The 21,831-nt window shown below is 40.6% G+C and overlaps 1 protein-coding gene across 2 annotated transcripts in view; it reads right to left on the bottom strand.

Moving 5' to 3' along the window:
• Positions 1-21,148, bottom strand: part of NWD2 (NACHT and WD repeat domain containing 2) — a 48,751-nt gene extending 27,603 nt beyond the window's left edge. The window contains exons 1-2 of one of the 2 annotated variants that reach the window (XM_052682367.1): positions 20,998-21,148; positions 2,227-2,315 (exon numbers count right to left, since the gene is read on the bottom strand). In XM_052682367.1, coding sequence (XP_052538327.1) covers positions 2,227-2,315; positions 20,998-21,148 — 240 coding nt within the window. Of the gene's footprint in view, positions 1-2,226; positions 2,316-20,997 lie in introns of those variants that run through there. The other variant, XM_052682368.1, reaches the window with a different exon arrangement.
• Between the last annotated feature and the right edge of the window lie 683 nt (positions 21,149-21,831).

The raw sequence follows: 21,831 nt of genomic DNA, 5'->3' as shown, positions 1-21,831 counted from the left end.
GCCAATACCTGTTTTTCAGCAATATTTGCTGACTCAATGGAAAAGGAAGCACACTGAACTATAAAATCCATAGAGTGATTTCATTCATTGAGTTCTGCTTCCACGCACATGGTAGCCATGTTCCCCAACAGTTCCCAACAGTGCTAGGATGCTTGACAAATCTCATGTTTTGCAATTCCTGAAACACTTGTCAGTGGAACCAGATTACTCGATGGAAGAAGGAACAATGAATGCCCAGGAACGTATTTCACTTAGGTCATGATTTGTCATGCACAGGGTATCTCAGGACAGTCTGTATTTTAACATCTTTGTGGCAGTCTAACGTGAGGTTGCACATGTCTGTTCAGTACAGGATTATGTAACAGGATGGAAAGTTCCGTGTTATGCTCTGTGGAGGGAGATACAAGTTTATCACTCTATCTGAAAAGTACATATTACTTTATGGCCACCACTGCAGTAAAATCTGCAGTCTGGACTTTGCATACTGAGTTAAGAAATATAGTGTATCAGGAGTGGAAAAGGCAGTAAAAGCCCTTTCCCTTGGTAATTTCGTGTGCAAATTTTCCTACTTTGCACTTTTGTGGTAACTTTCTAGTTGTTTCCAGAACTGTGTCAGTGGAGCTGTCTCCCAGACCTCATGTTACATATGGATTCTTCTGGTGTTGAAACTGTAAGATAAAACAATTTGCTTTGATGAATATCAACCAGAGTAAACTCAATTATTCCTCCCCTACAGGGCACATTACAATCCATCTGAAGACAGGCATGTTTTTTTTTTTTTCCCACAAAGAATTCAATGGATCATTATTTATTTGGAGGAGACATTTCCCTCCTGTCCCAGACAAGTCTCCTCAGAAATGACTGCAAAATTAAGTTGCTGAGAGAGTTTTTATTGGCATTTTCCATTATCATCATATGGTAGCAGCAGGAAAATGTATTTTCTTATTTCAGTATCTTTTGATATTCCTTGTGTGTACCACTGCAGCTGGGGCTTCCCAGTCAGCTGATGAGCTAGAATCTTCAAAGGAAGTTCTTTTATAGCCTTAATCAGGAATCTCTGTTATTTACCACTATGCAGACTCAACAATTTCATTGCAACCCAGGAAATTAAGACCAAATATCCTAATTCAGGAACTTGTTATTTTGATTAAAAGCCAGTTGAATGTACATCACAAATAACATTGTGAGGGACAAGATGCTGTTTAAAAAGCATTAGTTTGCTGTCAAGTGAGCTAAACTCTGAAGAGCTGAGTTTTGGGAGTCATTAAAATGGGACGGTAAAAAAAAAATATTAGTATTGGAGAAAGGCTTGAAGATTTATTACCAGATTTTTAAAAAAGCTGAGTATTTTTACAACATTGCAAGTTGCATTTGTTACTCTTAAGAGAGAGCTAGTTCCACATCAGCTGACATAAATGGATCTAATTGACTTTATTGGACTGTGAATTTGTGTATACCTGACTTAAACGTACCAGTGATTTAACTGTGAAGTCAAATTCAGGCACTTTAAATCAAATGCAACTCTATTTTTTACTAATTGGCACTTTCCAAAGATGTCTATGGGTTTTCCATTATACAAAGTAAAACCTGGATGGACTGAAGCAATGGGAATTTTATGGTTGACAGTAAAGGAAGCAAATTCTGTGGGATACAATCACAACAGGAATTTTGTTTAGATGTTCCACATTCAGTTTCATTTTTAATCAGTGTTTCAGCGTTCACCTGGTTATTTTCCACATTACAGTGGAAGACAAATCTGTAGGTAGATATAACAATTATGAAATGACACAGATGGTGCAATGCAATGCTGATGACATGAAATAAAAAATATTTTGCAGGGGTGACATTAACTTCAGTATGATTTCTAGAAGCAGAGCACAGTAACTCAGCTCTGATATTATTTATTCTTGAGTATTTAAAACAAAGGTGGTTTGATTAAATTCCCGATGTGAAAGTTGGCACTTTGTTCCTATACTGCTTTTTCCACCAGTGAGTTTTTTTCATCTGTTCTGGATTTACCTCAAATCTTCCTGTAAGATAGTTTATGAAGTTTATAGTTTAGTGAATCAGTGTGATACAATTAACGTATGAAATACATTTTTCTGTAATTTTATATTTGACCAGTGGTAAGGCAACAATTACAGTAATTAAAAATATTATCCATTCTAAATACAGTTAATTGCAAGAAACTGTGTTTTTCTTAAGACAAGATTCAATAAAACCTACCTGAAATTCCAGCCCATAGTTTTCCCTGCAGAATTCTCTCAGCTTAGGATACACATGCTCTCTTAGAGCGCTCCTTTCTGCTATGGTATCTGTGTTGGAAAAAGATGTTATTAATATATTTAATATTTAAATATATTACATATATTATGTAATTAATATATATATATATTAAATATTTAAATGAACTTTCTTATTTTTAGTCAGAGATCCAGGCTTATTACATAAAAAGAGCCCTCATAGACCTATACTTGTAGTGGAAAACTAGTGCTGGGATTTAATTTCCCATCTCTGTGTTGTACTTTGTTCTTTTTCACACAAATGACTTTATGTGTACAATGGTAACTTCAATAGTCATCTTCATATTGCAGCATATGTTTCAGTAAAATGCAGCTGAATTAATTTTGCTATTCAACAGTCAGAATTTCTTTACCAGTTTGACTTCTATTTAATTCTTACAAAGATGAATTTTACTAATTAGAAACACCACAGAACAAAGAAATACGCAAAAAATGTACTTAGAAATAAATTAACCACATTAATTAATGACGTGTCAAATGCTATTACTTTCTTCAACAACTTCAATTTGATAGTACTATAAAAGGAAGAAAAAAATGACAATATCTTATTTATGGTATCTCTGGGTCCAGGTGATTCCTGCTACTACACTAAATGCACAGCTCTGACATCTTCATCTTCTTTACAAGGAGAGTGGTTAGGCCCTGGAACGGGCTGCCCAGGGAGGTTGTGGATGCCCCGTCCTTGGACGTGTTCAAGGCCAGGTTGGACGGGGTCCTGGGCAACCTGATCTGAATGTGTACGTTTGGTGGCCCTGCTAGGCAGGGGGGTTGGAACTACATGATCCTTGAGGTCCCTTCCAACCCGGGTGATTCTGTGATTCTGATTCTGTGATCTTATTCTCACCATGCAAAACAATGATTTTTGATAACACATTCCAATAAAGTAACTGGATGCAAGAATTAAGTTAATTTGAACACGTTCATATGAGGCACATAAGAAACATACTGTCAAATTTGAAATAAATTTGTTTAGCACAGAGACCTTGTACAGATAATAAACTTTATTGTCTCTCCAAGTAAGGTTAAGACGTGATGGATTACATAGATTGTGGCCAGTGTTGAGTAAGTTAAGACACAAATGGATGACACTGTTGCTGAGTTATTTGCAAAAGTAAAGCACAACTGTTGTTAAAATCACTAGGTCCAAGGGCCATATAATGGAAAACGAAAACAAAACAATGTTAATTTATGAATGATGGAGAATATCTACTGCAGTTAAGGTAACATTTGTATAACTGCACTGATACAAAATAATAGTTTAAATCTGCAGCGCAAAGCTTCTGTGCATCCAAACTGCATGCTACAACTAGGGCAGGTCTTCTGAGCTGCTTGAAGAGTGTAGCTCCACTCTTCCTCTTTACATTTCCCTCTTGGCAAGTTTTTTTCTCCTTGGAACTGGAGAGGCCACACAAGGAGTGCTGTGCATTCTGGACACCCAAATCAGGAGAATGAGAAAGAAATTGGAGAGGCTTTTGAGACGGTCATGAACTCAAAGCCTACAAGTACCTACTGAGGGATTTGACCTTGATTAGTCATGCAAAGTGGAAATAACCCTGGCTGGCCTACAACTACTTCAGTGTAGTCCAGAGATGGTGGAACCAAGTATTACAGCTTGGGAAGCTCATGTGGCATAAGGAGAAGCTTTTTTTATGCAGGCAGGTGATGCATCATTGCCATCAGCTGCCCAGGGAGGCTGGGAATCTCTGTCCCAGGAGTTTTAAAGTCTCAACTGGACAAGCCTATTGTTGCCCAAATTAATGTTGGCAGCAATTCCAGAGTCCTGATGACCTCCTGAGTCCCTCTTGCAACCAGCAATCTAGTCTCCCAGAAGAACCCATAGGTATGGCTTCATCATACAGTACAGTGCTTGGGAAGATTTCTGCTACTGTCTGTAGCAGAACAAGCAAAACTATAGAGTAAAATAGCTGGTGCTAAAGATCATGCAGTACATGTTTAGGGGCATTTTACTCCTCACTGAGTTGAATCCTCACAATTATTTGGTGTGCATCAGGTTCTAGAGTTGACTTCATTTGACATATGTCACATATTTTTTTCTTCCTCCAGCAGATACTGAGGCCCACTGATCAATCATTGATACAATAGATTCTAATTTACCCAAACAGATCTGACCAAACTGTGTCGTATCAAAACATTTTCTTAAAAACCAACTTACTACTCTGCTACCAAGCTAAAACAAAATGATTCTTGCCTCTGTATAAACTGAAATTAGTCACAACTGTACTTTCATTATTAAGGAAGCACCAACTCACAGGTGTGATATGCCCTTACTTAAATGATCAGCGTGACAGCAGATAGATCAGTCTTACTAGGGAACTAAAATAGGCTAAGATGCAGGAAAAGAAAAAAAGATTACTGAGAAAAGGCAAAAATTAAAAGTGAACATTGGATGATAGATGGGAAATGCATTGCCTGAGTTGTACAGCAAACAAGATCACTTTCTGCTGCTTTCCAGCTGTGCCTACAGGACACCCTGCAGAACCCCACTGACTCCACTTTCAGGATGTGGCATTGCTCCCTGTGGCATTACTTGTAGAGGCTTGCTCAGAAATGAAACAATACATTGCAAGAGCAGTGTGACAAATAAGTCAGAAAGAGACAAAACATGCCTTCAACTAGAATTGTATTCTGGGCAAGGGACTCAGAATACCCATCCTGCATTTTTATTCCTACCTCCAAATTTAATGGAATGTGATTATCTTATTGAAGTTTGAATCTGTTGACTACATTAATGAAATCGAAGAATTCCTGTATTCATAGTAATTTGTGAAAATTTAATGAAACAGAATTGCATCTAGTTGAGATGAACTACAGTAATTAGTATGGATGGCAGATAAGCTGCTTTAATTAAATAAAATCTAATCTGATTTACACTGACAGCAAATCTGTGAAGCTGGCAGTTCCCAACAAGGATGTCATGGAGTCAAATTCCGCCTTCCAGGATGCTGCACCAGATGAACAGATTAGCTGCATGACATTCTGCTAGCAGACAACATGAGCTGTGAGACAAGCTTTATGCACCTTCTAATTCTGATACTCTGAAATCCAAATGATAGTCCACAATAAACCATAGGAATTCTGCATGTGCAAAAACGTATGACAAGATTAAAAAACAAAGACCCTAAAGCCCATCTCCAATGTTTAAATCAAATAAAAAAATCACATTGTCTTGCAGTGAGATGGTAACTTGGAAAACCCAAAACTTTCCTACAAGCCCTTGCTGACTGCTGCCTCATGAACCAATCCCCGAGCCACACCATCCTGCCCAGCCCTACACCTTGCCCCAGTGCAGCCTTAACCTTTTGTTTGCCTTTGTAGTTAGAAATCCATCTTTTATTTTTCTTGACAACTTTTAGGCAGAAGACAGGCACTTCCTGACTTGCCACATAGGCAGTGAGTGAAATACCCTGGCTGGCTCCAGCCTCAGGCCTACTGGAAACCCTCAGAAACCAGTCACTTGGACAAGGCATGCTGCCAGAGTCCCCCCACCCCCCAGCTCTCGCTGCATTCCCAGCTCAAATCTGAGGACAGAACTGAATTAGCACGCACGCTTTTACAGCCTCTCTGCCAAATAGTAGGCAATCACTGTTTAAGCACGACTGTGTGTGTGAGGTGTGATTTCTGAAGGCTTGTAGCTCAGTCAAATCACTGCCAGTTTTCATTAGAGTACTCCAGGGTGCTTCTTCTCACTGTGAACTATTTCCATGCCGAAGTTTGACCTTCAAGCACAAGCTGTTTTCCTATTAAACTCGCTTTCCCTATTTTCAGCTAAGAAAGTACACATTATATTCTCATGTTAGTAAATAGATGATGAGTATGTACAAACAGTCACCAAACATTAATCTCTGGGATAAAACATGTCATGGGAAACAGCCGAGTTGAAAATTTCAAAATTTACATGCAAACAAACAGAAAGAGTGAACGTTGAAACCCTGTGGAAATTGTGCTTTTCCAGTTACTCTGCTCTCAGCCCGCATGCTACCCAACCTCTGCCCTCACCAGCAGCTGCAATGGTGGAGTCATTCCCCAGCAATGGAAATGCTGCTTCAAAGCTGCATTCACACCATGACTTTTATTCGATCAAGACTTGACCCAGCTCCATGAGAAGGCTGCTGAGCACCATCTCGTTTTTGTGTGTATGCATGGCATTGTTTCACCTCTGGTCACCCAGGGAAGAACTGCTCTCTCCCTGTGTACACAGAAGCAGCAGCTCTCATGTCACTTCTGTGAGCTCTCAGTGTGTCACTGAGAAGATCATCAGGGGTCCTGGCCTCACCTCTTTCATGGCCTGCTTCTTTGCCAGCTTTGTTTGTAGAATAATGCCCACAGTCAGGTTTACTTTAACACAATTTGTGTGCATTGGTGGAAGTCTAAGACCCTGAATGAGCAGTGGACAGATTAAACTAGTTTTGAGTGCATATTCATTAAGAGATCTACCTATTTGCTTCCCTTAAGTATCCTAAATGCTTATATTTGCCATGTTGATAGGATGGATTTTTGCCGTGGGAACTTTTAAATGCATTACAGTACTAAAATGCCACTATTGTATAACCTTTGTCTACTGACTGCAGTGAATATCCATGAATTATCTAAAGATACTATGCAAATAAGGTTAAAAATTACCTACCAGCAAATATAAGGAAGTGACTGCCAAACTTCTTAATGTTAGTATGCTCTCGTCATATACAACTATTCAACTGAATTATTCCTTTTACACTGCCTTTTTTTTTGTTTGTTTGGTTTTTTTTTTACTAATACTACACAATAGCACTGTGTATTACCCCTGTAACTAAAAGCTCTGAATATCAATGGTTAACAAATGTCTCTAAATATTGTGGAAACCTTGTCTCTGAAAATAATACCATAATAGTGTCATTTGCATTTCTATAGTGCCTTTCATCTGAAAATATCAGAGCGCTTTGCAAACAATGAGTTTGAATCATGTAGCTGCTACAGAGGTAAAAATGACTTGAGCTTCTCAGCATCCTGACTTCCTACAAAATTAACTCTAAAAGCTGTTGGCATTTCCTTCCCTTGGGATTTCTACACATGGATAGTATTATAATATGCATTCCAAGCTACCCAGGGCTCTTTTTAGATAGACTACGAAGGGAAACAGACTGGTCTAGGTTCTCTCTTTCAATGACCCTTTCTCAAACAGCACTGCCAACACTCAGTTCTCTACCTTCAGGTCTTCAAAAAAGGGAAAAGAGCAACTCAGCACACTGAAGTTCTTTACTTAACCTAATAATCACAATGGACTCTAACTCTCTGGATTCTGACTAGAAAAACACTACAACACTACTGCAGTGTGGCACACAGCTATTTGTCTCAACACCAGGTTCTCAGTATGTGCAGAATGTGTGTGAGTGACCACGGAGGGGCCCTCAGCTCCTTTTAGTGCTCTGGCCACCAGGCATACTGTGTAACAACACTGGTGGCACCCCCTTCCTCAGCTGTCTTGATTCTTAAAAAATAAACAGAAACACGACAGCTGGTTGAGAATTTGATACCAAAGGAAAGGCTACCTGGCTTAAAGCATTGAAAAATAACATTAAAATATCAAGTAATACTGGAGTGTGTCTCTCAATTGTAAAGAAATGACTGGATAAGATTACAAAATTGTGATCCACGTCAGAACATTTGAACAAGCACTTTTTCCTAACAAAAAATAGAACTACCTGAGACAGAATTCAAAGTGTAGGGCATAACTGCAAGCCTGGAACTCCTAGTTGCAGCAATTAGATCCTCTGTTTTAGCCCCAAATGAAACGTCTCATTTAACTGAGATGTAATTTTAAATATACTTATTTGAAGTGTTTCCTACTTTCAGTTCTGTAAGATGACAGATTAAAGACAACATATATAAGACACAGATTTCGTATTAATTTTTTTAAATATAGTTTTTAATAGTTGGCCACACTGCATGGTGACATCTTACAAAACACCCAGCTTCTTGACTGTTGATGTGGACAACCACTGCCACCTATTGACTTAACAATAACACCCTCCTGTCAATTTATATATGTTAAAAAACGAGGCAATTAGTAAAATCAAAGCAGTCGGGACTCATAATGTGGGAAATATCAGAATGGAACTGGAGTTACAGAAAGGAAAAGCTGTGTCCAAATACTAGTAGTATTCAACAAAAATACTTATTATTCACACAGGATATTTTTCCCAATTTAAAACAAATGAGAGTTCTGATTTTTGTTTTAGGTATTTTATGCCTTCACTGAAACAAATTTGGAGTCTGATCCATTGGCCAGCGAGGTTAATAGAAAGGTCTGTTATTCCTGGAGGATCTTAAAGGAAGTTCTACACTTGTGGCATGAACTGAAATCCAGCATCTGCTAATGTCTTGCTGACTCCCATGGAGTTCATACTAAACCATTCAATCCTTAAAAAAAATAGTAAATAAATACCACATATTCAAGGAATTTGATGGGTATGGTATTAGTGAGAACTCAGAAACAGAATTTTATCTTATAATGAGTCCTTATATCCGACCTCAAATAACACCCTGGGGACACAGCTGCCCTTCTGTGTTCTTCAGGAGAAAAAAGGAGGCTGCCCTGGAACTGTGCAAATGGTTCCTAGTTTGTAGATTGGGTGCCTTGCATCCCTTGGCTCTGCTGTGTGGCAAATGGTGCAAACACAAATATATTTGCTTGCAGATGCCAATAAACAGAGGGAGCTTCAGCGGCACTGTGGCTTGAAGGTAGAATCTCTAAGGAAAGAGAACACACCATTCTGCTCATTGCACAAGGGGAAGAATTCGAAAAAATCTAATTCTTTCATTTAATAATGCAAACTAGGAAAGCTCTTGAAAACATGACAATTCACAAGCAATTACTGTCATACAATTAAATGACATGACAGGAGAAACTGAAGACACAGCACATTTAGAGACACCAAAATTAAGTCAGAAAAATTCCTCTGCAGAACACTAAAGCTTATTACAACCAAGCACTAGAAAACAGCAAAGCCTGCAAGGGCTAGACTTTGCAACTATAATAAAAATTAATGTGAAAGAAAAACTTCTGAAATCGAAAAGAGGAACTCCAAGTGAGCTGTGTGAAATCACCGTGCAGAAAAAATGGATCAGCATAGTAACAAAAACATTGAAAAATCCTAATTCGTTGTAACAGAAAAGGTGTGGAATTACCTAGAAAAGAGAAAAGAAAAAACAAAAAAAGCTGTATAATAGTGGAGACTGTTTTCAGTAGTCAAGTTGTGTGTACGGTGGAAGCTTCACAATTTCTTTTTGACATCCCTAGAGCAGAGGGAAGACAATTGAGGCACTAACTGAAGCACATGAGGTCAGGACACAGTGGCAATCAATGCAATGTCAGATGCCACAGACAGTCAGACGCCCACCTGAGTTGCAGCCCCAAGTGCTGGGAGCAAACAGAGCAGTGCACTGCAGGATTGGAGAAGGCATGAGATAGATGGGAGCCATAAAAAAAACAAGTGAAAGCAGGAACCTCACCTGCTTCATGGCACAGGCCAAAGCAGGCCCCTTAAACACACCTATTTTGAAGAAATTCTAATCACCGCCCTGCCTGGTTTTGCACCTTGCAGCACTGAGAATCCATAGCTAAGCTCTGCAAATCCTGCCAGCCTTTGGTAAAGCTGCATCTTTCTTCCCTAAACTTTAATTCTTCATCCACAAAGTTCTAGATCTGGAGAAAAAGAGGTATGGCTTTGATCAAAACAGAACAGCTGAAATCAGGGGTAAAAGCTGAAAAATATGATTGTATGGGCTTAAAGAGAATCAGGAGCTGATGCTTACTGCCAGGGAAGTAAGCATGCAGCAATACAACACAAGTTTCCTTTGCAACTGTTTCTTCCTTAGTTCTAACCAGGGAGGACTATTAAATAACATCTCAACACAGTAAGAGCAGCACTTGGCTGCAGCAGCAGAAGCAGTTATCAAAGAAGAAACTAAAGGATACTGCCTGCAAGGGAGAGCAGCTGCAAGAGGGCCCAGAGAGAGCCCAGAGCAATGGGACTGGCAGAGCGGGGAAGCCAGAAACCCAGCAATGCTGTGCCTGAAAAGGAGAATCTGACTGATTTCTCCTCTAGCTGGTTCTTGTGCCCATGTGTGGTGCAAGGAGTCAAGGGGGGTGAGAGAGTGTGTGGGGGGGCAAGGCCAGGTAGCTCCCCAGATGGGCTCATTCTTAGGGACTGTGTGATGCCTGAGGGGAAGCAGTGAGTGACACACACAGAAGGAGGTACTTACTGCACCTCCTTTCTGCCTTCCCAGTCATCGTGATTCATCTACGTATTATTTTTCCTGAAGATTATATAAGATAGTTGGAAGGGCCATTTAAAATAATTTTTCAAATGCGTCTGTTTTTATGATCCAAATATTTTTGTGATGACTTGATTTGACCATATTTTGTTTTTGCCATGCTTTTATTAATTATTTTTATCTTGATAATCACATTAAACTGATGATATATTACGGTAACAGTAAATATGCAGTTAAAGAATCCTGAGGAGTTAGTAATTGAATCCCAATCACTTGCTGCTCTTGACAAACACATAATCAAAACAACTAAGTTCAGTTTTTCCTAAATCAGTACCTTTCAGAAGTGCTATACAAAATAATAACAGTTGCAAAACATCCAGATCTGGCATACCAGGTTAATTACTCAGTCACTGAGCAACAGATTGCCTTCCCAACCAGTGCTTTCAAGCCATGTTAACAATCCTTCCCAACACTTTGCCTCTAGTTTGAAAATAATTATATTAAGTATTATTCTTACAGAGCAGAATGTGAAAGTTCTCAAAGTGTCTTTCTCACTATGTTCCTTTTGTAGTAAGGCAAGGGGATGTGAAGAAGGCATAAGGGCAATCTCATTTTAGTGCGTATAAGCTGATGCATTCAATCCCTGCACTGCTATGGGGATTTTGTGCTCCCACTATGTCACTGCAGCTGGAATGTCAGCAGCATACTCTGTGCACCATATAATGCAAATTCAAGTTTTCTATTAAGCCCCTTTGTATTAAAATGATGTGAACATAATTGTTGTTTCCCATACAGAAAACAATCCCATTAACTAACAATCTGTACAGAAGCATGTGGAAAGACAAATGAAGGCACTGTAACCCAAAAGTCCTTTGAAACACTCTGGACAACTATGGCAAACAGACAAGATTGGAAAGAAACCCAGCAGTTTAACATTCTCATGCACACCAATCTATTAACACAGCATATTCTGATGGGGGAAATTTGATGGATGCTGCCCCATGAGCCACAATGACCTTTAAAGGAAGATAACAATCTTTTATGATGCTGTACTCTCAACAGCAGCATAGAAGGTGGTTGAAAGGATGGGCTTGGCTTCATTTCCATTTCTAGCACTGCTAGATACTATCAGTCTTTCTCACTGTCTGTGAAGGCATTTGTGTCTTGGTTGCAGAACAGACAAAAATGTGCACAACTCTTTCTTTACCTTTTGCACATACAGATGGTTAAACACAATTGAGCTCATGTTGGGGGATCTCATCTCTTTTATTTGAAATGATTTTGAATTTACATAATGACTATGAGAAACTAACTGTGGTATTAATACTAGAATAATACACCAGCAATGCAAGCACTCAGTGGAATAATATTGTATTGAACATGCTTGATCACAGAAAGAATAAAACAAAACAAAACAAAAATTAAAACAGCTGGCATGTAAGGAGACTGGCTTTAGTTCTGTTTTCTAAAGAACAGAAGAATATGTGATGATCTGTGTGTCTTTTACATGTGTCTTCCATTGTCTTTGGAAATATATAACTCAATGATGGACATTAGACAGATCCAACAAAATGATACGAATCTCAAATATAATGAAGATCCTACATGAGAGCAGATAACCAGGTGAATAAAATAAATCCTGTAAATAACTCTCCTACTTCCAAGCATAAATGAATTAATCAAAAGGAAAGCTCTAACACGAACTACTAGACACCTTACGAACACTTCTAGTGAGGGAAAATTTCATCCAAAACATGCTGTCCTTGCAGGACGTACAGCCATGGTAAAAGAACCTTTATGGGAATTTACTGCTTCATTTTAGTTTAGTTTATTATCCAACTCAGTTAATTATCCAGCTTACTTAATTATTCATATTTTGATTGGATGCACAGACCAGCTTCCTTACACGGTAAAAACCAGATTTGAGAAATGTATGAATAATGACATTCACTAGTGAAAATGAACGAAGCTCACTCTAAGCAAGGAAATGCTTGGAGAATTTTTTTATCTTTGGTAGTTTTAATTGACTAATGAGCCTATTTTGTGTCTGTACACTGCTGTAAGCACTACCAGGAGAGCTGTGCAAGCTCTGTGCAGCAGTACTCTGCATAGTTCATTTTCCTGTGTATTTTCTTAACCAGTGCAGAGAGAGTGCAGCTGTCACGATAAGTCAGACCATCTTCATTGAGGGATGGCACAGGTATATCTGAGCCTGCTGCAGGCTGCAGCATAGATCCAAAGGCCACAAGAGGTCCCTTCTCTTTGATTTGCAAAACAATAAATAGCTGCTTAGCAAAAGAACCGCCTGAGGTCCCTTGGACCTGTTAGGGTACTGTGATCATACACCTGGTTTAAGTGGCATGTCATTTAATTCAACTGCATTTACTTTGTTCACCATAGATTGCTTAACTCTTTATAGTCCCATAGCGTATCTGATATTTCAGAATAAATCATCATACAGATTTTGCTGATGTCTTGTTAAGACAAATTAGGGGTCACATAAACAGAAATTCAACAGCATTGCAGAAATCTTCATCCCTTTAGTCTAATCCATTAAAAATATATTAAATAAATTAAGATCACTCCCAAACAGTAATGTGTTTCAAACATTTTCTTAGTATTTACTGGTAACTGAAAAGGAATCTGTGAAGTTAAAAGAAACCCAACACTTACTGCTCACAGATCTCAGTGTCTGAGCTATTGAAAATATTATAAGGTGGAAAACCAAGAAGAAAAATAGGTGTTTTCTTGAAAAAAAAAAAAAAAATTAGTCTAGCCTGAACAGTATAGGCTATTCCATAGGAATATAGCCACCATGATTATTAAGCAAGAACATTTTTATCCACTGTTTTCTAGAATTCTTGAGACTTTTATGAAAATGTAGTAGATAAGAAAACAAAAAGATGAAGTCCTTCAGTCTAAGGAAAGCACTTATAAAGCATTCCCTTATTTATCTCTTAGTATGGCTGTTTTCATAATCCCATGGAAATAAGAACATTCAAATAACTCAGTCTTCACAATTTATCTTGTTTTCCGTATAAAGATAGAATACAGTGGACGGTGTCCAGCGATGCTTTTGGAGAAAAGTACTCTGATGGGGAGATTTGCTTTTAGGTGTGCTTGTTCCACTGATATTTCCACTTTGATTTTTTTAGATCTTTTTGGCTGAATATTGAATATGCGGTCATGTTCATACAAAATTCCCACTTGAGTAGAATTAGGCATTTCTGTGAGCAATACTCTGTTTCAAAACTTTCCATCTTTCAGAAGTGGTTGCAAACACCAAGACCAGTGACTGATTAGTGGAAGCAATTAGACAAATTCCTGGAAGCAAAGGATCTCACAGATTGTTGAGCACAAAGATGTAACGTTTGTCGTTTTGTCCTTGTTGTGATCTCATTTTCTTTTGTTGTACATCTGAAACTGTCAGGAAGAATACTGGACTCCTTTGGGCAAACTCACTATGTCAGGTCTTACTGCACTTGCCTCTTGTTTATGTTAGAGTAGCTCAAGTGCATAACTCTACAAATGTGCACAACCCCTCTCATCTAAAAGTATTAAATCCTCATGGTTATTTGATGGCTCTCAATCTTAAAAGTAATTTTAATCTAATAAAATTCAGTCAGTGAGATCAGCCAGACAGTGTCAGGGCTTCTGTTATAAAGTTGCATGGTCCGGCATCAATCTTGTACAAGACAAATAAGCAATACTTACTAACAGATAACACATTGAAACCACTATACTAAAAAGAGTTTTTGGAGGATTTGTGTAAGCCATTTATTTTGCCATTGATTTTTAAATTTGTGCTTCCATGTGACTCTGAATTTCAATTCTGTATTTTCATAAAGCTCACGCTGCAGCTTCTAGGAAATGAAAGTGCTTTCTAATGACACAACCACACCGAAGGGTCCAGCCTTCAATGCCTGGCCAGTAGGGAGCACTGCAGCGGGGATCTACAACTGGGAGTCATCCATTGTCATTTCAGCTTAATGTTTTGTAAAGCGTCCCTCATTATAATCTCTATATAATAATTTTACAAATAACATGGCTCTGCAATGGCCATGTGTCTCAATTCCTGGTTCAGTAAAGGTAACAGAGAACTGGAGGAGAAAGCTGGAGATTCACACTGCATAGGTGAGCTTATGAAGGTACCCGACTGCTCATACAGTGAGATTTAAGAAACATTTGACTGTTAACCATACCACAGGTACATATCACTATACTGCACACTGCAGCTTTGCTACCTCAAGCAAACACTAGGAGCAGGTTGTACAACCCCATTTTCCAGACCCTGGCAACTTGAAATCTCGTCTCTTCAGCTATTTGATCAGTCCCAGTGGCTGATACATAGCAACAGCATGGCTCTAGATTAAGTCAGTGTGGAAATCCTCCCATGTCCTAGTCTTTCCTGCTTCATAGATCTAGTCTGCAAAGACAACTTTTTCTCAAGATCTGGATCTCAAAAAGAATGACTGCAGTTGGTCAAGCACATCTGTGCAGAAGTGTCTTACTTCTGGAAATGGACCTTTGGAGATGGATGCTCAGAGGAATTTCAAGAGCATGTCGAAGACAGATGTGTCTGGGGCAATGAGATATCCTGAGAGACCATGCAGTACATCTCAGTGCTCAGACAGCAGCACGTGCACAAACCCAGCGGGCGCTCAGGGTCCCCCCATGTCAACTTGCCAAACTCCCAGCTAGTGGCATGTTAGCCCTACTCCTCTCTTTTGGCTAAAAGTTTTGGAAGTAAGAGCTTTTATTTGGAGTTTCTAATCTATCAATTTTTATCCTTCTTTCATTAAAACTTCAGAAAGGGAATAAAGCAGCTGCCCTGAAATATGCTGCCTATATTTAAAGCCACCAGATTTTTCTGTACTCCTTACGTGTGCCTATCTGTGACTGTATCTACCACCTTCAGTATAGTAAACTCTTAAATTACAGGTAGCTAAATATTATTAATGTATTATCACAGAATCACAAAATCACAGAACTGTATGTGTTGGAATGGAACTCTAGAGATCATTGAGTCCAACCCCCTTGCAAAGCAGGCCCCCTACAGCAAGGTGCACAGGTAGGTGTCCATGCAGGTCTTTAATATCTCTGGAGAAAGAGAATCTACAATCCCCCCTGTTCCAGTGCTCTGTCACCCTTATCATGAAGAAGGTCCTTTGCATACTGGTGTGGAACTTCCTATGCCACAGCTTTGGGTGTGGTCTTTGGAACATACATACTCAGTTCTCACAAGAAGTTCTAGCAGCAAACTTGAAAACTATCTATACTGCTTAGAAGGAAAATGACTTGGTTTCTCATAATGTTACTTATTTCTAAAGATGAAAAAAAAAAAAAAGCCAACAAACTAAATAGCTTGCTGTTTTTCTAAAAGAAAATCAACAAAGCAACAAAAGAAAAAATGCAGAACAATTCCTTTGATCTCGGTTTTGCTCTCCAAATGCATATCTTACCTGGTGAGCATGTGAATGAATATTTTTGTGTGTGAATTAAGCAAAAGTTCTCAGTGTTTTGTCTTGCACATTTGGTATATTTGGAGCAAATCCTCAGCCCACTCCTCGAGCTACATAAGCCAGTAACTCACAAAAAGAACAGGGGGATGTGAAAAACAGTTCTTTTCATACAGTTTATCAAGTTTAACTAACCAGCAGAAACTTGAATCCAACTCAGTCTCCATCCTAGCCCCAAACGGCTGTTTCCTCTAACATGAACAAAAGCTTGAGGATCTGCTGAGCAAAAATTGTCTACTTCTGATTCATATCTACCTACCTTCACCACCAAATAAAATAAAATAAAATAAAATAAAATAAAATAAAATGAATTACAGTTCCTACATCCTTAGGCAGTCAGATCACACTTTCTGTTCAACTATGCTTACAACAAAGGTGGTTCTGTGGCACAGGAAGAAAGAAAAGATGGTAGAGGCTGAAACACTGAAAATAGCAAGCTTTGTTCCAAGCTTGATGGACTGTAGGCATCTCTGACCTTTGGGCCACTTGAAGTAAAACACCAAATCAAGGACCCCGCCAAGACCAGATGCTTGAACCATGCTGAGTTACTCAACTTTGTTTCTAACTTTTGAAGGCTTTTTTCCTCAAGTATAGCTTGGCTTATAGCTCTCAAGCACCACAGTGATATGTGTCACGTAAATCCATAAATAGGTACAAAGTTAGGTAACAGAACTAACACTTAGCATGAAAAAAGTCCTGGAGTTATTTGTCTCCGCATCTCCGCAACACCTCCCTTGCAATTTTATACACTTGAACATCTGTGTTTTTCTTTAGCTCAGGCTTAAATTCCACCCAGATTACATAAAATTGTCATTATAAAAAGACCTTCGTGCAACAAATCCAAGGAGGGACGCCATATGGTATTTTTGGGTTGGACAAAATGGACCATCATTAGTGAAGTATTATTCTGACTTTTGAGTGTTAACATTAACATTGACTGAGTTATATTTTTCTTAAGCAAAACAACATTTGAGGTAAAAATAGTATAATATACTTGGAATATGCAAAGAATCAAAGTTGTACCTTTTTCTTATCACATATGGCAATTGGATTGCAACTAAAGCAATCACAGTTCTTAATCTGTTATGAGTTAAGCAACCTCATGTTCAGTAGCAGTGAATACAATGCAAACAATACTTTAGATTTTCTTTCATATGTACATCAACACACAGAAATACACGGAATTCCTGAAAAGCAGCCTATAACAGGAAGTTCAAAAAATAATATAAATAAAAATTGCTAAAACTCATTTCTGCAATCCTTAATTACAGAAATAATCCTTGCCTAATCAAACTAACTGTGGGTGAGAATTTTGCCTTGTGTGTCACAAGAAAGTATGTAAAGTGAGCACAAAACATTTGTGTCTTTTCCAATGGAGTGTTTTTCATATTAATACAATGTTCTGGACTAAGTATGTCAAAGGAAAATAAGCTAAGCTGAACGACTGTGTAATAACTCAAGAAAACTCAAACTCACTCAACAGTATAACACGAGGAAACATTGCTACGGAGGATCCTCTAAGTCTACCTTTTATTAGAACAAGATCTTAATTTTAAATTCCTACACGTATACATAGGATTTGATAGTTAAGGTTATTAATCATGCCAAAACTAGTATTAGCTTTTTAATAAGTAGTTGGATTTCAGTAGCCTTGTGAAAGATTATAACAAATGACCATCCAAAACAAAAAAGTATACAGTTAATTATTACTTGTTAATGGGGATTCTGTTTTTGAGAGAAAGCAGCAAAGATCAGTAGGCATTTGAATTACCAAAGCCTGTACACAAGTAAGTGGGCAAAAATTCAAAGTGAGTGATTTCTTGGATCCTGGGCTACTTTCAGAGTCCTAAAGAGCTAGAGCAATTTACTATTATCCTTCCAACTTTATAATTAGTTCTAATATTCAAAACTTTAAATGGTCATTGGAAGAATAGAGCTATGAAACGCACATCCTTTCTGTATTAAAAAGGGCTTTTAAAACAAAGTTTTTTCATGATTTCTGCACAGTTGCTTCTGTTGATATGGCAGAAATGTTTTGAAATAGCAGAAAAAAAGAAATACTGTGCTGGAACTTAGGAAGTAGTCAGAGGTGCTGCACAGACAAGAATCAGCTGAGATGATGGCTGGAGAAGCAAGAATCCCTGCCCTGTGAAGTGCTGGGTGCTGGTTCAGCCTAATTCCTTCAGGTCAGAGTGGCTCACACACTCTGTCAGGACATACTCAGATGCTATGTGAAGTATGATCAGTCAGTCTTCAGTGGAACAGCCGAACAGCCTGTGTGTAGGAGCTGGCTTTGCACACATCCCTCTTCAGTGCCTTCATTTGTCCCTGCTGCATGACATGAAAAGCACCTTCTCAATCATTTTCCAAATTCCTTACTCCAGTTAAGCAATTATTTTCAGCCAGGACTTTTATCACATTGTATCACCACATAATTTGCTGAACAAAATAGCGAACTTTGCAACTCAAATAATTTTCTGCTTAAAGTAATGACAAGAGGCACTGGAATGATCCAAGTCCATGCAGTGTTGATGTCACTGCTCAGTATAGTGGGCTGTATGGAATTTTGTACCTGTCATATGCTTGTACATAAACTTTGTTTTATTGGCAGGGATCTATACAGGCACTACTGAGTCATAAACTGATGTTAGCTGATTGCTATTGTAGTCCACAGATTCCTGCAGGAAACAGCAGAAGCAGTTGTTAGAATCAGGCGAAAGTAACTTGCCTCCCTTATCACATGGAAGCAAGCAAAATTCCCTGAGACGAGTGATGAATGGTTGAAGGGAAAATCTGCAACCTCTCTTAGCCAAAATATGCATTTAAAATATGCCTGGTTGCTTGGATCTGCAACAAGAAACAAGACATATTTATGTTCAAATAATAAAGGAGCTTTAATGTTTCTAAAGATGCCTTCATCTTCATTGATTAATTAACACCAACCTGATGATGTTAATTGATAGATGAAAACACTGCTAGAGGAAAAAGCAGTTTCACTTATCTACAAAATTAAATCCAGAAAGCAAGTGACTGTAAAACGACACAGTTCTGTTCCTGTTACTCATGCTCACTGTTGCTGTGTAAGTGTTCTTTTTAGGGATTTCTGTTCAGGAAATTTTACAAATAACCATTTTTCCTATCTATATAATACACATAAATTTAATTCCTAATACAGCATGCCCCTAAAAAAAAAAAAAAAAAGACATAACATCAAGCCCTGATTTTCCCCACTTTCCATGTAGCAAATTGCTGCAATTCAAGAGGACTATGCTAAGTCTGTTCCTGTGAGGTTGCAACGAGGAGTTTCCCTGAGAGCTGCAGCAGCAACGATCCCCAGGTCCTTGCTGAGCAATGGCCAGAGCAGGGGAGAAGTCTGGGGGGCTGCAGGACAGCCAGGCAGGCCCTGGGTATGCAGACAGCACTGCAGTCGAGGCTGAAACACACTGAATGCTTTGCTCAGTAGGAAGGGTTTCACCTTTTTTATTTTCCCCAGAACATTTGCATTTTGACTTTTTTTTTTTTTTTTTTTTTTTTTTTTTTTTTTTTTTTGCAAATAGCACTTTTATTTCTAAGGACTTTAATAGATGATATCTAACTCCATTAAATACATTTTCTTGTTTATCAGTAGCCTTTTCCTAAGGTGACATACAGTGAGCTATGCAGTGTCAGTGCTACCATTGAGAGCCACAGCTCCTGGTGACTGGGATCCTCTGAATGCTCCCTTGCTCACCAAAAGCAGTAAGTACTGAAATTCTTGTCATTTCTGAAAGCAGGAGCAAAGATGCAGATAATGTTTTGTCAGTGAGAAATGATGATCACTGTGGCCACGCCATCCTACAAGGAAGCCAGCACAATTTTAAGGCAACCGAGTTGTATCCTTCCTCTTACAGTTTTGTGAAGGTTGAAATTTTGGAATAACAATGCAAGAGTAAAATCCCGCAGATGTATGGCTTACATCTCTCACTTTCAGCATGAGTTTAGTGGCTTTTTTTTTTAGCTGAACAACCACATAGCCAGCACAAGCTGCCCTACTGGTAAATGCCACTCACGTCAAACACGGAGGCATCGGTGCTCCCACAGTGGAGGCAATGCTGGCAGAAAGCCATTCCCGATGAGTAACAAATCTACAGATTCATGCTAGTTTTCTTTCATAGCCAACTAAGCATCTTTCTGGTTATCACTAACTGTATCTTCGCTTAGCTTGCACCAACAAGCATCCCGGTGCCATTTGTAAGGAATGGGGTTGCGGGAGCTGGGCACGGGGTAATCCCGGCAGCATTTTCCCCGGTAACGGCTTGTGGGCACCGCCGCCTGCATCAGCCAGCTGTTGGTGCCATGGCAATCGCACTTCGGAACCCGAACGGTTCTGCCTTTGCCGGCACGGCTTGAGGCTCTGGGATGCCTGCCTAGAGACAGCGCTGTTGGGTTTGGGAGGCGGTGGGGTGACAGAGCCGTGTGCGCTGGGGGCTCGTTTGCACAGGTGGGAAACGTCGAAGGTGTGAACATTTCAGTTATTACTTCCTTGCATCGTGTGAGAATACGCTTCAAAACTTCTGTCTTGCAAGTGGGAACGGCACTCCCGACACACGCAAATCCCTCGCACGAAAGGGTAATTTTAACAAGGGCTTTGAAGCGGCAGGTCGGCTAACTCATTCTGATACGGAGCGTGCGAGTGCGACGGCATTACACTAAAACCGCACAGTTGAGCTCACGAGCGCGGCCCGACCGGGCGCACACCACCGCGGCGCTCGCTTTAAGCCGCGGACTTCGGGACCGCGCGATCCGCCGGAGCCCCGAGCACCGTCCCGCCCTACCCGGCAGCTGGAGGGCACCACCCGCCGCCCCCCGCCCGAAGCCGGCCCCGGGCGGCAGGGGGAGCCGCGGCGGGGCCCGGCCGTTACCTTCGGGGTTGGCGCTGATGAAGACGCGGACGCTCCGGCCGCCGGGCACCAGGTGGGCGGGCAGTGCCGCCAGGTTGCCGGCGAAGGCCGCCCTGCGCAGCGCCGCGTCCCGCGGGCACGCCGCCCTGCCGCCCGCCCCGGCTGCCCACATGGCGCCGCCGCCCGCAGGGCCCCGGGCTCAGGGCAGCCCCCGGGCCGCGCCGCGGAGCTGCGGCTCTCCGGCAGCGCCCATGCGGCTCCTTCGAGCGCCGCCGGGGCCGGAGGCGGGGGAAGAAAGTTTGCGGCGGCGATGTGACCCGGCCCCTCGGGGTCTTCTCGGTGCCCAAAGCAGGGACGTCTGCAGGCTGACTGCCGGCGCCTCTCCTCCGCCGAGCGCTTCACGACCCCGGCGTCGGGTTCTTATAGAAGAGCCGGCGCATCCTTCTGGCACGGAAGAGTTCAGAGCGCTGTTTGTGTCTTCTGTAGTCGCTCGCACGGAAGCCCCGGCTGCTCAGGTACAAAAGAGAGACACTCGCGCGGCTTGTTTCTTTCTTTCCCGTGCTTTAATCAGTTATTTATTTGGCGGCATCAATGCGGAGCCCCGGCCCGAGGCAGGAAAGAGGGCGGCGCGGAGCGGCGGCGGGCGGTCCCCGCGCAGCTTCGGTCCAGGCGTCCCGCGGGCTGCGGCAGCTCCCCCGGAGCCACCCAAGGCTGGGCTGGGCGGGGGCGGCCGCGGGGCTCTGAAACCGCCCCGGGAGGGGCGGGCGGCGAGGGGAGGGGCTGGGCGTAATGCATGTTGAGCAGCGTACGGTGTGCCCGACAGAGCGCTGGGTTGGGAGTGGAGCTTTCCCTCCC

This window comes from Tympanuchus pallidicinctus, unplaced genomic scaffold (genome assembly GCF_026119805.1).
Source record: "Tympanuchus pallidicinctus isolate F22 unplaced genomic scaffold, pur_lepc_1.0 scaffold2, whole genome shotgun sequence".
NCBI classification, from domain to species: Eukaryota; Metazoa; Chordata; class Aves; order Galliformes; family Phasianidae; genus Tympanuchus; species Tympanuchus pallidicinctus.
This window is presented reverse-complemented; position numbering and strand designations above follow the sequence as displayed.